At 35.7% G+C, this 16,453-nt stretch overlaps 1 protein-coding gene across 3 annotated transcripts in view; it reads left to right on the forward strand.

The window, feature by feature from the left end:
* Positions 1 to 16,453, forward strand: part of REV1 (REV1 DNA directed polymerase) — an 89,824-nt gene that overhangs the window by 43,446 nt on the left and 29,925 nt on the right. For all 3 annotated transcript variants that reach the window (XM_032178083.2, XM_032178084.2, XM_032178089.2), the window contains exons 5-8: positions 6,230 to 6,382; positions 9,440 to 10,149; positions 12,807 to 12,914; positions 14,302 to 14,418. In XM_032178083.2, the coding sequence (XP_032033974.1) occupies positions 6,230 to 6,382; positions 9,440 to 10,149; positions 12,807 to 12,914; positions 14,302 to 14,418 (1,088 nt within the window). The remainder of the gene's footprint in view (positions 1 to 6,229; positions 6,383 to 9,439; positions 10,150 to 12,806; positions 12,915 to 14,301; positions 14,419 to 16,453) is intronic.

Below are 16,453 nucleotides of genomic sequence, written 5' to 3' on the forward strand. Positions count from 1 at the left end.
ACAAAGCAAAGATCCCTTCACTACCTCATGGAGTTTATATTCTCTTGGGAGAGAAAGAATGAGTAATGTATGAGTAAATTATACCATGTTGTCTGTCACATAGGTTTTTAGCATGATAATACATCAAGATAATGTGGACCTAGAATGCTAGGAGTAGGGGAAAAGGAGCGAATACAGTTGCAGTATTATTTACTGTTTTTTAATGATTATATTGTGGTTTCTCTGCTGTTGGTTTGGAAATGATAAGTTGTAAATCAGTGGTGGCCATTCATATTGACTTCTTAAGTTTAAATATGTTATCTGAAACCTTGGAGATGAGCCAAAACTTAAGTGGTTTATATCTTTAAATGACATGAGGTATACAATACATATGAACAATTGCTGATTTATAAAAGATAGAAGTAAAATATTAAAATAATAATTTTATGTATGGATAGATTATAATCAGTATATGAGAGATTGCTTATCTTTTTAAGTCAGTTGCTGAATTTTTTTTCTAGTTCTTGCTTTTGCTAATTATAACACCCTCCATTAACTGTTCCACAAATTAAGTATTAACTCAGTTCCTTTGTATAGTGTATTTAGCTGCATAAATTCACGGAGAAGCAACATGGTGGAAAAGGCTGCGCCTGGGCTCTGGAGACATACTTGGCTTCACATTCAAGCTCGGCAGTTCAGTATCCATATAACCTGGTATAATTTTAGAAACTTTATGCTTGGCCGGGCGTGGTGGCTCATGCCTGTAATCCCAGCGCTTTGGGAGGCTGAGGCGGGTGGAGACCAGCTTGGCCAACACGGTGAAACCCCATCTGTACTAAAAATACAATTAGCTGGGAGTCGTGGCTTGCACCTGTAATCCCAGTTACTTGGGAGGCTGAGGCAGGAGAATCACTTGAACCCAGGAGATGGGAGGCTCCAGTGAGCTGAGATGGCACCACTGCACCAGCCTGGGCGACAAAGACTCCATCTCAGGAAAAAGAAAAAAAAAAAACTTTATGCAGTCACTCAGAACCTTGTTTCCTCATTTGTGAAAGAAGGCTAATATCTGCCTGCTGTGGTTATGTGAGAAATAAAAGTCATTTGTCTATACAACCTGGCACAGTGCCTGGCATGTTGTAGAGGTATACTATATAAGAAGCTACTGTTACTATTTTATTTTTATTCTGTAACATTAGCAATTATTAGAAAATTCCAAAAATTCAAAAGTACATTACTATCTCTAGAAAGTCAAATATATTGGCTGGGCGCGATGGCTCACGCCTGTAAACCCAGCACTTTGGGAGGCCAAGGCAGGCAGATCACGAGGTCAAGAGATTGAGACCATCCTGGCCAACTTGATGAAACCCTGTCTCTACTAAAAATACAAAATTAGCTGGGCGCAGTGGCGCGCGCCTGTAGTCCCAGCTACCGGGGAGGCTGAGGCAGAAGAATTGCTTGAACCTGGGAGGCAGAGGTTGCAGTGAGTCAAAGGTTACAATGAGCTGAGATCGCGCCACTGCACTCCAGCCTGGCGACAAAGCGAGACTCTGTCTCAAAAAAAAAAAAAAAAAAAAAGGAAGACAAATAAATACATTTTACATATTAAGGATTTTTTAAACCTGGAGGGATAAAGTCAAAGGCTCGTCCCTATAACATCCCACTGATTCCTTCCTTTGCACTGTGGTCTCATGACCTAGCCACTGTCTATCAATGATACAGTATTGATTAAAATGGCTTTTAGGTATGTGTCTCTTCAAACGGCTTGTTCTTAGTATATGAAGTTGGATCACTCAGAGTTGAGCTGTGTTGTCACTAGAGCTAGAGTTTTTATCTGGGGGCAATAGTTAGGCTTTGGAGGGAATGGGGGGTGGACAGGAGGAGAGTTGAGGGGAAAGGGCTCTTGCTGGGGGGATTTGATTTACTTAGAAAATGGTGTTTTCCGGCCGGGTGCGATAGCTCACGCCTGTAATCCCACCACTTTGGGAGGCCGAGGTAGGTGGATCACGAGGTCAGGAGTTCAAGACCAGCCTGGCCAATACGGTGAAAGCCTGTCTCTACTAAAAATACAAAAATTAGCCAGGCATGGTGGTGGGTGCCTGTAATCCCAGCTACTCAGGAGGCTGAGGCAGGAGAATTGCTTGAACCTGGGAGGTGGAGGTTGCAGTGAGCCGAGATCACGCCACTCCAGCCTGGGTGGTAGAGCGAGACTCTGTTTAAAAAAAAAAAAAGAAAAAGAAAAGAAAATGCTGTTTTCCATTACAGTTGATTGTTTTGCACGTGTTCTTTTTGCCAAATGCAGCTAGGGAGATAATAAGATAGAAAAAGCAACTTAGTTAAAATTCACTTTAATGGATTTTATCTTAGTCCGGACTGAGGTTTAATCATTTGTCTTTAAATAATTAAGAGTGACTGGACAGCATGATTATATATCCTATGGGCCTCATTTTGTATTTGAGGAGATAGGGCCAGTGGGGTTCACTGACTTGCCCAAGAACAGAGTAGGTTTTAGAGTCCAGGTGTTCTGAATCCTGTTTGTGTCCTCTTTTACCATTTAATTAAGCTTGTTATAGATGGCCCATGTGGAAATGGATCAGTGTTGGCATATGTCTTAAGTGCCAGGAGTCCATTATGTCATTGTAACATGGAATCCTTTTGGTTAAATCATGGCACTGTTTTTATTCACACTCTAATCTCTAGTTGATCTCTTCTTAGCTGTGTTTTAATGAGATTTTATTATACTTAAAAATCTTAACATGTATTAGCTATTTAATAAATGATACATACTCTTCTGAATAATTAGTTTTTGTTTTTATTCGAGCAGTTTGAAAAGGAACTGCCACTTGTAAGTATGTGGGGTGTTGGTTTAATTTCAGTTCCCTGATGTCTGTATGTCAGTAGATCTGAGTTAATGTAGGCAGCATTATAGGGCCCTGACTTTGAAGAGGCAAGGGAATCCTTTCATGAGGAGCCTGTGTACATTAAAGTATGAAATTATCTTACTAAAACCTTTGTTTTGTAAATCTCACACTTGTACATAGTGTAATAAAAGTAATGGTTTTATAAATTTTTGTCACAGTCTTTGTCTTGAGACAATTTTACATTGAAATTTGAAATATGGAATAGATGAGAAGCTGCTGTGACATACCCCACTGGCCCATCAAGCCTGAGGAGTGTCATGGAGCATAATTTAAAAATATTGTCTTGTTTTTGTTGCTCTTGATTTTATGTTGATCCTTGTAGATTGAGAACCTTGTAGCGTGGGTTTTTTATATTTGTATATCCTGTGATTAGATGGTCACATAGATCTGTTGGGAGTTGAGACAGAATGATAACTTATTGTTCTGGTTCATGCCAACTCAATGGGATCTACTAGTAGGACTTTCAGTTTATCTTTTCTTTCTAAACTCCCAAACCATTTACGTTTGTCATGTGCTTACGTATGAGTCAAAACTTTGATTTCTAATTACATTCAGTATAAATATTAGAGTGCTTATTCAACTCATTTAAATAAAAGTTGATTGCAATTTTATCTGTCATGAGTTTTTTGCCATTCCTTGTGGTTTTTTTTTGTTCTGCCTAAACACAGAGGCTGTAGGACAAAGCAAGAGTAAGACTTCCCAAAATAGATGAATATTTCACTTGCTATGACTATGTTTTGATTCGTTGTATAGAATGTAAACTCTTTCATATATATATCAGAATATAGTTTTCAATGTACATGAAAAAACTCAGTATATAAGGAAACTGTGTAGTATTATCTTTTGGATAAAGATGGATTTTTTTATTATCCTCTCCTTTTGGTTTTGAAAGAATAGTACAAAATGTCAGTACAGTTCCTTTCTGCTTAGAACAAGAGGGGAAATTAGTAAATGTGAGAAATTAATCCCAGAGAGATTTTTAAAAAGGTCTTATACAAATATGCTTTCAGATAATGTTTCTGTCTATATATCTATAGATAGATAAATGGGTAAGCAGGGGTAATTAGGTGTATACAACTGATAGATGGTGGTTTAGGCTTCAAATTATAACTGACATTACTTCACTAACATTACTGTAGTGCATTGGGCTTTAATTCTTTTTACTGAGTATCTCTGAGGATATCTGATTTGAGACTTGCAGTGTTTAAATTGGCTGTCTAATTTTGTAGCAGTCTCCATGGACTGACTTATGTAAGCCTGAGAATTCTGTGGGTGGCCACATGGCTCTTGTTAGGAGTTGGATAAGGCCTGACACCCTTGTATATGATCAGTGCTGACCATAGAGAGTACCTGTAGAGTCTGCATCACTCCAGCATGCTGTCAGTAGGGCAGGAAAAGCGAGAATGATCATAGGGCATTTTGTTCCTTGCACTTTGGTTTTACCTGAGATGTGCAGCTGGCACAGTGGGTGTAGTTTCACTCTCTACTTGTCTCTTAGTTACAGCTATCTATGATAAAGGATGGAAAGCTAAGGTTAGGATTTTATTTCAGGTATTAAGTAGCTGTACTTCTTTTGGTGGCGGTGGGGGAAGCAAGTGAGTTTGATATACATGATACCACAGAACAAAGATTTATAGTTAGGCAGTTGAGACCAACTATTGAAGAAAAGGGCTGGGCACGGTGGCTCACACTTGTAATCCCAGCACTTTGGGAGGCAGAGGCAGGTGGATCACAAGGTCAGGAGATCGAGACCATCCTGGCTAACATGGTGAAAATACAAAAATACTAAAAAAATACAAAAAATTAGCCGGGCGTGGTGGCAGGCGCCTGTAGTCCCAGCTACTCGGGAGGCTGAGGCAGGAGAATGGCATGGAGCCGAGATCGTGCCACTGCACTCCAGCCTGGGCGACTGAGTGAGACTCCGTCTCAAAAAAAAAAAAGGAAGAAAAGTTGGTTTGAGAAAGAATAAAGTAAAAAATAGTCGAATTTTAGGGTTTCAATTCTAATATTTGAATGTAACCTGAAATTTTGAATGTATTTGAATGTATTTTGAATGTAACCTAAATTTTGGTAAAACGTTTAGCCTGGTAATAAATCCATTTGGTTACATGTCTTGCGACTAGTATAGTATGTTCTTTACCATCATAATTTAATAGTTATAGCATTTGATATAGTTTAAGGTGCTTTAGGTAAAATTGTTAAATATATATTGAAATAATTATATAAAGGACATACTCTGTCATATATGGTTCCATTTTTAGAATCTGTTAGTACGATTTCCTGTATTCCAAGTTGTTGACTCAGTTTATTTTAATTAGTATTCTGTAAGCCAATTCAGTCATTTCTTAAATGATTATTATTTTTTAAAAAGTTTTATGAGGCACCATTTAAGAAAATGAAAACATCAAGTCTTGGATTTATGAGACAATAAGAAACGTATTTTTATCATGTTATTTATCAGTCTTTTTCTAAATAACTAAGGGATGATTCCTTGATATATATTTTAGGTTTAAAATCCAGAGGTTGTTTTGAAATATTTTCTAATATTAAAGGAGCTTGTTTTGAAATTTGGATGATAGCATAAGTATATTGATTTTTTTTTTTTTTAATTTGAAGTGAAATGATAATTTTAAAGGTAGAGTAGCCATATATAACTCAGTTTATTAGCAAGGAAATGTCAGTTTAAGATACTGCAATCAAATTAGTTTTAGTTCTGAAGTACAAAAGGAAGCAGACATTTGGGAACTTCAGTTACAGTGCTAGTACCACCTGACGTTACAACACTGGTGTTCCCCTGGATTTGAGTGGTGATGTGTGATATGCTGTGAGGATGTACATGGTAGTTTTGGCCCTTGTAGAGTTCATATCTTCAAATGGCCTTAGCTCTTAACCATTCTTGTATACATAAAAATAGTATAAATTATTACTCTTGAAGTTGAGATTCTTTATTTTGTCCTATATTTTTATTTTACAGTTTCTGACATGAATTTGGAAATTGAGCATCCTTATTCAGTTTATTTATCCTGGAAAACCTTAATAGATGAGATTTTGATGAAGTCTTGATGATTCTCTGTTAACTGTTGACAGGGTGGTAAATACTAAAGTCATGAGGATTAAAATATTGACTAGTTCAGCTCTGTGCTTGGCAGTTTTTCCCCACTCTAAGATCATATTGTATTAGGACCACTAAAACAGAGCAAGAAGGAATCAACTAAGAAAACAGATGGCCTGTTGTTCGTGAAATACTGTATCTTTAAGGACATTGATTATTTTTCATGAAGCTCATTGTCACCAAGTATGGAACACTAAATTGGTGTTGCTTTTTGTTTCAGCATCAAAGCGGGACGACTCCTCTCCTACATTCCATATCAGCTGTACACCAAGCAGTCCAGTGTGCAGAAAGGTCTCAGCTTTAATCCTGTATGCAGACCTGAGGATCCTCTGCCAGGTCCAAGCAATATAGCCAAACAGCTCAACAACAGGGTGTAAGTTTGTCTAGTTGGGGATTACTGCAAAGCTGGGTTTTTTTTTTTTTTTTTAAGATGGAGTTTTGCTCTTGTTGCCGAGGCTGGAGTGCAATGGTATAATCTCGTCTCATTGCAACCTCTGCCTCCCAGGTTCAAGTGATTCTCCTGCCTCAGCCTCCCGAGTAGGTAGGCTTACAGGCGTGTGCCACCACGCCTGGCTAATTTTTGTATTTTTAGTAGAGATGGGGTTTCACCATCTTGGCCAGGCTGGTCTCGAACTCCTGACCTTGTGATCTACCTTCCTTGGCCTCCCAAAGTGCTGAGGTTACAGGCATGAGCCACCACGCCTGGCCACAAAGCTGGTTTTTAGCAGTGAGCATGGCCCCTGCTCTGTTACAGACAGACAGAAGCAGATACGAACCCTGGCCATTCACTTATAATAAACATGTTGAAATATGTGTGTATGAGTGTCTTATCTAAAAATGAATTATTTTTATGATGATAATTTCATAAATGTAAGTAAGTTTTTATAGTCATACTAGTTTCTCATCTTAAACTAGTGGATCTTAATTGTTAATAAGTTTTTTCATGGATTTTCATGAAAGTAATTATTTTCTCACAAGTAATTTGCTGTATTGCTTTCTCAAAAACTGAACTAACTGCACCAGCTATGTTTTTGTTGTGTTCCATGCTTAGAAAGATAATGAAAATGTTAACATTTCTGGGTTATTTTTGAAAAATTCAAAATTCATAACATTCTAAATACGTAAATATGTAAATGGAAGTTTAGTTGGTGACCCTTGGTTATAGAATTCAGAGTGAATCTAGACTTTATTCCATGTGGCTGCTTTTTTGTTTGTTAATATTGATTTAAGCTTTTAATTGCAACCGTGGATAAACTGGTTTCACAGTTAATTGGTGGGTTGCCTTACCTTGTGTATCAGGTGGTTCATTATGGTTAGCCTTCTCTTTATTTATTAAATTGCTTGCTTTGGGAGTTGGATATATTTTTTTTCGAAAAGACCAAGAGTCTGATTAATCTGAGAGGATCCAGTATCACTGCCTTCTGTAATTTTTGTTGTCATTTGTTAATTTAACTTGTACTGACAAGCATATTCAAATATTTTTCATGTTACCTATAGCTTTTAATTTTTTTAATGTGCTATCAAGGTATATAGCAAATAATACCAGAAAACCTTTTCACAGAACACATAGCTTTAGCTTTCTTTTCTTACCCACATTAATAAAAGTAGAAAATAGATATGTTTTTTCAAAATCTTCTTTGTGACACCTTTAGGAAGAAATTACCTATTAGATTTTACTTCTTAATACATTTATGCCATTGCCTAAGAAATTATCTGTACCCATGATATTTCCAGTACGGCTACTTTGCAAATGTCCATTTGTCTAGGCTGAGAAACTATAATACAGGAAGAATGTATGTTAACAATGTATTTTCCTGCCAATATATGGCTTTCTATTGCATGTGTTGCTATAATGCATGTAAAGGGTCTGAATGTTTTTGACACAAAACTAGATGTAAGACTTTCTGACGTACATCACTTTTGTTGTTTTCTAGGTTTTTTTTGGGGGGGTATATTCAGTACATTTTGTACATTTCTTTGAAATTCTCATCTGTGACTTCTTGCTCCCTTGCATTCTGTTTATCTCAAGAGGCTGACTTTCTCTGCATGTGACAAATTAGGTTTTCTTTTTTTCCTCTTTTAATCATACCTACTTTGTCTTTTTCCCCTTCACTGGCATGATCCTCTGTGAGCATGGCATCTACTCAGAGTTGCCCATCACATTCCATGTGATGTTTAGCCAGAGCCTGAGCTAACCCAGAAATGGGTGATCATCCAGCTTGTGGGACTTTTCTGTGTAGTCAGGCTCTCATTACTAATAAACCAAGTTGGTATTAGGATGAGGGGTTTTAGGTGGAACCTGGTAATACTGTGATAATTTCACCTGTGGCTTACTACTCTGTAGGGTAACCCTTCATCTGGAGCCTGCACTGTAATTCTATTAATGCTATGGACATTTGGACATTTCTAAGTAGAATGAATTACTGCTTTGTAATTCAGGTTTTTGTTTTTGTTACTTAGATGATTCTTGTGAATGCATTTCTAAACAAACATCTAGAGGAGCCAGGATGTGACTTTAGCATAACATTTGTCATAGGTTCTGCATTTATAAAGCTGTCATCAGGAAACTTGGTCCAGATTGCCTTGTACCACCCTGGCATCTAAATATGCATTTCTTAGAAATGAAGTGCAATTTCCCTTGTCAGTAAGGCAAGCATCCTTATTTTTCTAGGTGTAAATTTTACTGAATTACCCCCACACATTGACATGGCTTTACTTTTTGTCTATTTGTGCAACAATTAGCCCATTAATAGGTTACTCAATATAGTCAGTTTTTTTCCTACTGAAACCAACTGGTTTCGTATTGGATTTAATATGTCGAATAGTACCTTTCATAAAAACTAAAACTAGGAATAAGAATTCAAGTAAGGTTTTTAAATCCATTTCTATGAAAGTTATTTGTAGTATATTAATTCAGCAGCTATTTATTGACCATGTAGTAAATGCCAAGCACTGTGCTTCAGAACTGGATATTTAGAGCTTATAGATTCCAATTAATTTTTTATGGGAAAAATAACTGAAAAGTTTTTTGGGTTTTTCTTCAGCCATGAGAAATATTCTGTTTTATTTCTTCTTTGGGACTATCTGACGTGAAAATAAAAAACAAACAGAAAACACCTAAAGGGCTGTTAATATTGTAGAATTTTTCTAGTTATCTTGATACTTTTGCAAAGAATGATCTTTTGTCAAATCAGAACAGAAAGTTTGTGGTTTAATTTTCAGTGTTTTTTTTCCATTGTCAATATTCAATATAAGAATTTTCTGTTTTTAAAGGGGGAAATACCAAACAAAGTGTGTACCACTAAGAAAATGTTGAAATGAAAAAATTGTTTTAACCTAAAAGTCAGACATTATTAACTTATCGCTTCTCGGCCTTTTGGCTAAGATCAAGTGCAGACATTATTAACTTAAAAATTTTTTCCTGCTTTAGAAATCACATTATTAAGAAGATTGAAACAGAAAATGAAGTCAAAGTCAATGGCATGAACAGTTGGAATGAAGAAGATGAAAATAATGATTTTAGTTTTGTGGATCTGGAGCAGACCTCTCCGGGAAGGAAACAGAATGGAATTCCGCATCCCAGAGGCAGCACTGCCATTTTTAATGGACACACTCCTAGCTCTAATGGTGCCTTAAAGACACAGGATTGCTTGGTGCCCATGGTCAACAGTGTTGCCAGCAGGCTTTCTCCAGCCTCTTCCCAGGAGGAGGATAAGGCTGAGAAGAGCAGCACTGATTTCAGAGACTGCACTTTGCAGCAGTTGCAGCAAAGCACCAGAAGCACAGATGCTTTGCAGAATCCACACAGAACTAATTCTTTCTCATTATCACCTTTGCACAGTAACACTAAAATCAATGGTGCTCACCACTCCACTGTTCAGGGGCCTTCAAGCACAAAAAGCACTTCTGCAGTATCTACTTTTAGCAAGGTAGCACCTTCAGTGCCATCCAAACCTTCAGACTGCAATTTTATTTCAAACTTCTATTCTCATTCAAGACTGCATCACATATCAATGTGGAAGTGTGAATTGACTGAGTTTGTCAATACCCTACAAAGACAAAGTAATGGTATCTTTCCAGGAAGGGAAAAGTTAAAAAAAGTGAAAACAGGCAGGTCTGCACTTGTTGTAACTGACACAGGTAGATACTTACTAAAATTGTTTTCTTAAGAAACAGTCATTCTTGATCATTTGCTCTTATGCTGTTATTGGTATTTCTGGTCAATATGAAGTTCTCATAATATAAAAGTCTCTAAGAATGTCAAGTCATGTAAGCGACAGTAAGCATAACATTATAGAAAGCTAATTTATTAAAATACTTTTAAAACAATTAGATATAATTGTGGCTGACTGAAAATTTTCAGAGAATTTAAACAGTAAGATGGTTGGGATTCTGAGCATTCATTCCTCACGTAGACCTTATCAGTTGGTGAAGTTTTGAACTGTGTTAATATAACATCTATCCAGTGCTTAAACTCCTGTAAGAATGAAATTGGTTTGATAAGAGTAATTGTTAATTTCTAGAAGCTTGCATCATAATGATTTTTTAGTTAATTTTGACATAGAGCTGTTATAATTAACAGTGGTAAACTTTCAGTGAGATTATTTCACATCTAAGTACATTGGTTCATTGTATTTTGTTTTTTAATACTTTTCTTGTCATCAAAAACAAATGCACACACAATAGCAGACTGTTTTTCTGGGCCAGTCATTATAAATTAGTATCTGGTGTGAAATTTTAGTTCCTTTTACAGATTATAGGATTTTTTTATGGGGAGAGACCTCAGAGATTAATACTGTCCTTTAATTTATAGCTGTGGAAACTGAGGTATAGAGAGAAGCTCATGGTTCTGTCCTAGAAAGTGATAGAGACTCTATGCGGGGTGTTTTCTGTTATGTTTTACTGAGTTTGATGTATTCCTATGTGCTTTTAGTTAAAAAATGCTTTTTGGTATTTATGAAATATTTCAGAATAATATAGATACTAGATTATCCTTACATCATGTCTTGGCCTTGTTACCTGAAGGTTATTTAATTCTGAATGCTTCAAAGAACTATGATTAATTAGTTCTATGAATGGGAATACAATGAGAAATTTTGTTATTGTATGAAAGCATTTGGTAGATACTGGCTTATGCATTCTGTACTACTTGAATGTTTAAAAGCGTTATTTTGAGTTGTTTGCATTATGTTTATATGATACTTTGAAAAATACTTTTATACAGCAGAATTGTGATTAAGATTATTTTATGAATCATTTCTTGAGATAATATAGAGGGTAGTAAGGAAGTATCTGGCTTTGGAGTTAGTTTAGCATGAATCTAAATCCTTACTCTGCCACTCTTATGCTGCAGGACTATGGGCAAGTTAGTTCACCTCTCTGAGTCTTAGTTTTCTTTGTGAAGAGAAGTGATAGATAGTCCACGATGTTTGCCTCATGGGGTTGTGAGCTTAAGAATACATGAGCAGGCTGGGCACAGTGGCTCATGCCTGTAATTCCCACACTTTGGGAGGCCGAGGCAGGAGGATTGCTTGAGCCCAGGAGTTCAAGACCAACCTGGGCAACACAGTGAGACCGTGTCCCTACCAAAAAGAAAAAAAAAAATTAGCTGGGCATGGTGGCACGTACCTGCTGTCTCAGCTACTTGGGAGGCTGAGGCAGGAGGATTGTTTTGAGCCCTAGAGGTTGAGGTTGCATATCGCACCACTGCACTCCAGACTGGGCAGCAGAGTGAGACCCTATCTCAAAAAAAAAAAAAAAAAGTCGGGGGAGAGCTAGGTACATGCTATCACAGTCACAGTTTGGTAAATGGAGTGGTCCAAAACTGTTAGGGGCTATCTGTTTTTGGAAGCCTATTATAAAGACTGACCCTCAGTACTAATATTTTTAAGCCTGAGAAAAACTCCTTTATGAAATCAGAACTTTTTATAAGCCCAGGGTTCTTTTTCCAGGACTTGTGTATCTTAGAGGACCAGACGAAAAGGCTAAGGATGAGACTGATAATAGAGGAAAGCTCTGCTTGTGCCTGGATTAGGGTTAAAATGACCCTGATGAATCTCTGTGTAGCTCAGGATGATTAGAAGCTTTTGTCCTTAGGTGAGGACACTCACCTTTATCTCCTTAAATGTGGTATATGTCATTCAGCTCTGATCTTTAATAGTATTTAATGGCATAAGGATAAAAATGTACAGATTTGCATTTTATAGACTGTTTTTCAAGTACTTAGAACAGCAACATGGTAGTTTAAAGGCTCTGAAATCAGACTGCTTGAGACAGAATCACAGCTCAACCACTTAATAATAGGCTATGCGACTTAAACTTTTAATCTACAAAATGGAGATGATACGATTACCTACCTCATAGTTGTGAGAATTTAAATAAATACATACATATAAACCTCTTAACAGCAGTGCCTGACACCTACCAAGCACTGGATAATAGTAGTCACTTTTATTGTTATTTTATCCAGGCGTGTTTGTAGATTGCGTGGAATAGTGATCATCAAAAAAAGTTTTACTTAGCTTCATAAATGTATGCCAACACCTTTGTATTTTTATAAAATAATCAGCACAATGAAATAATTTTAAGATGCACTTTTTGACAAACTAATTAGAGACTTAATTAAATTTGGCTTCTCTTGAGGTGATAGAAATAATCTGTACTCAATTCTGGTTTTTTAAAAAGACTCCATTCTGGGTATAAGCATGTTTTAAATATAATTTCTAAAATTAACTAGACCTGATGTTTTAAATAGTAAAAATTAGCTTGGGGTTTGAATGCTGTCTTTTTCCTTCTAGGAGATATGTCAGTATTGAATTCTCCCAGACATCAGAGCTGTATAATGCATGTTGATATGGATTGCTTCTTTGTATCAGTGGGTATACGAAATAGACCAGATCTCAAAGGTCTGTATTCTTGCTTATGTTTTAAGAAAATTGATATATTGTTATAAATATATATTCAAAGAGATTACAAAATCTTTTTTAAAAAGATTTCTTCCAAATTTTCTTCCAAATTTCTTCCAAATTTTCTGTATTCGATTATCAAGGAAGGTATAGGGAAATTAGAGTTTTTCTTTCTCCCTATAGAGATCTTCAGGGAAGAATATTCATCTTCAGCGGAAGGATATGTCATCGAAGACTAACGTAGGCAGGATCTGTATTGGGCATTTTCTAAATTTTTATCTGTATTTATTCCTTGTTAATGAATGGAAATTTTATGGTGGCTCTTGTCTTTGAGACTTGGGTCAGTATGCTTTCTGTTGAGCAAATAACTTGATTAACTGTCCTGATGCCCATGAACATCCCAACTTTTTGATTGTAGGATAGTTTTGCATTATTGAATATTGCTAAAATATGTTAAGTCATCTTGACAGTCTTTGTCTTAGTGAAATTGCAGATATTTGTGAAGTAGTCAGTACTTTAAAAAGCATACATTCTGGGTTTTTCAGTGTTTACCTCTGTCTGAAAGAGATAACTTAGTGTTTTCTTCTGAGAATCAATTCTTCCTTAAATAAGAAATCACTATGGCACAGAAGCTGCTGTGTTAAAACCAGGACTTTATTTTTTGTCATGGGTAGTAGTTCCTCAGCTCTGAAAGGATTTTTTAGAATGTTAAATAGTTGATTGTCATAGAGTAACTTTTTAATGCATTGTTGATTTTATTTTATTTCTTGGTCCTCAAAATAATGCATTAAGTAAATATATATTTATCCATGCTATTGCTTTACAAATTTATAGTAATCTTGTAACTTAACACGCATACAAAAGGAAATGATACAGGAAAGTAAGTTTATACTAAAGCAAAAATTGAGGGGCTGTATGCTCGTGTTTGATAATGTGGTAGGTCAGATTGTGATTCCTATGCATATGTATTTAGTTTCTGTTGCTGTAAAATTGAGAGATAAGTACAGATGTTAGCTCTAGAAATACAAAAAAACATATATTTAGTTTTTCTTTCCCCACCACTTAAGTCTGAACCTAGACTCTTTAGTTGCCTGTTTTCTACAATACGAAATCAAACAAAAACCATGGAAGGCTGAGTTGACTGCTGCTTTCAGGTTGAATAAATGTATGAAAATGGTCACAAATTGGCTTTTCTGGAGGTGCTAAGAAACTTAAATGACATTCACATGGTGATTGGTAATCTTTAAAGTATTAGCTTCTTTAAGGATTAATGTCTAAGTAAAGCTAAAGAAAAAGCATGTTTTAAAAATCGTTTGAAAAATTTTTGCTTACATGTTGTTAACATTCCTGTACCATATACAGAAATAATTTAATATTTTCCTCACAGGAAAACCAGTGGCTGTTACAAGTAACAGAGGCACAGGAAGGGCACCTTTACGTCCTGGCGCTAATCCCCAGCTGGAGTGGCAGTATTACCAGAATAAAATCCTGAAAGGCAAAGCAGGTACAAATGAGCTCTCTTTGAAGTCTTAGTGCTCCTGTGGACAGCTTTTGGATTTTGCTATTGGCATGGTTGTTACAGAAATGAGAGCAGAGTTGTAGCAATTAGCTTTTTCATTCAGGGGTTTTAAGTATATCACTGTTAGGTTTTGTTGAATTGGAGGGTGATATTTTTCTGAAGTAGAGAGTGAAGAATGTTTTACGAGATATGATTGATTTGCTTTGTATAAATTTAGACTGGGGATAAGAATCATGGGCAGAATTTAAAGAAGCCTCTGTCTATTGTGAGAGTTAATTACTGGTCATTTGTCATTTGGTTATTGTATCACAGTAAGAATGTTAAAGTTTGTGTTGCTCAAGATTTGTATGAGGAAGTAGAATAACAAATAGTAGAACTTTTAATTTATTGGAATTAAAAGTAAACACCAGTAATCATTCTCCATATGCTTTAGTGAACCTATTTGTTATGAGAAATAACCTTGTTGCCTCTCTTGACTTCGTAATTTTGGATATTAATAAGCAAAATCGTAAGTTGTACTAGTCATAATACTTATTCAGATTTTCCTGTGTCTGTTACTTTTTTCCCCTGAGTAAATTCACTGAGAAATGTTTTCTTAGAAATTAATTTTGTTTTGATAACTGATTAGTTTTCTCATGGTTGTTTTGCAAAGCCAAAGAGAATTTTTTAAATTAGTTTCTCAGAAATATATTACCCAGAAAGTAGTCAGAAGTTAGATATACAGTGAAATGGAAAGCATGCAGTTTAGTTTTATTGCAATTATTTCAGTGCCCTTGTCAGTTATAAAACGTTGGGCTTGTCACAATGACTCCAATGAAATTAAGGCAAAAGGAAAGCCAGCGAACATCTCTGAGGACCTTTTTTGGGATTATAGTCTTTTTGTTGGTTTTGATCATCTGTTTATGTGGTCTTAAGTACAAAATAACATAATTGTAGATACATATTTATGCTTTGTGTGCACATTTATTTCCAAGTTTTATAAAGATTTTCTTGGTCTTTAAATCTTTTCAGAGATTTTTGAGATTCTAGAATTTTGTGTGTCATGAGTAGGTGTGGAGTAGCTGTTACTGAACTTGTTGAGATTTAGTTGTATTATGGTATAGGTAGTTTCTTAAGTATTGGTAGTATGGTTTTTGTGGTAGGTTGGTTTTTCTTTTTGTGTTTTCTATGTGCTATTAAACAGATGAAATCTTAAGTTCTAGAAAATAAGAAATAAATAGCTTAAGGAAGTACACAATACTTGTCATATATTAGGCATTTATGAAATACTAAAGAATGTTGAAAGAAGAAAAACCACCATGTATATACTTGCAGTAGCATCTTCAGTGCTCAGTCTCTCTGGTGGGTAGTCTTATTACACACGTCCTTTTATCGGCAGCCTACATTTAAAATTTTGACCTTGACAAGCTCACATTCCTTAGGAGTAGCAGAGAGCTAGTCCTCTTTTGTCTTTTCTTCTGTTACAAACAATCTTACTATAAATGGTTTATTAACACAATACTGTCATTGGTTACTTAATTGTCTTCATCAGTTTAGTCACCTAATTTTTATAACATTTTAATGACCTATAATCACATCCCCTTCACATCTAAATGTGGGTGGTAAACCAGAAGGTAAATATTAGGAGAAATATTTAAATTTCACTTGCCATTGAAAACTGTCAAAAGGAGATTGTCCCGTCACTAGAAAAAGATGATATGACAGTTTGTATTTTATACTCTTACTTTAACTTCATGTCATTTACTTTTATATCCTAAGCCTTTTCATGCATTAGGAGCTCACCAGAATATTTGCTACATATAAAATGAATAGATTATCCTTTATTATAAAATTTGATTACAACTAAGCTTGTGCTCAGAACTTTTTTCAGTGCTTTTGTTCCTCTTTGCTTGTTATTCCCTGATCTTTCTTTCTCTGGGTCATTATCAGACATGGCACCAAATATAAAAATATTGAGGATCGGTTTAGGAATTAGAATCTTTGGCTTCTGTGCACTAGCTTTGAAAAAAAAAAAAGATCA

The sequence above is a fragment of the Hylobates moloch genome, unplaced genomic scaffold, assembly GCF_009828535.3.
Source record: "Hylobates moloch isolate HMO894 unplaced genomic scaffold, HMol_V3 SCAFFOLD_15, whole genome shotgun sequence".
In the NCBI taxonomy this organism is placed as follows: Eukaryota; Metazoa; Chordata; class Mammalia; order Primates; family Hylobatidae; genus Hylobates; species Hylobates moloch.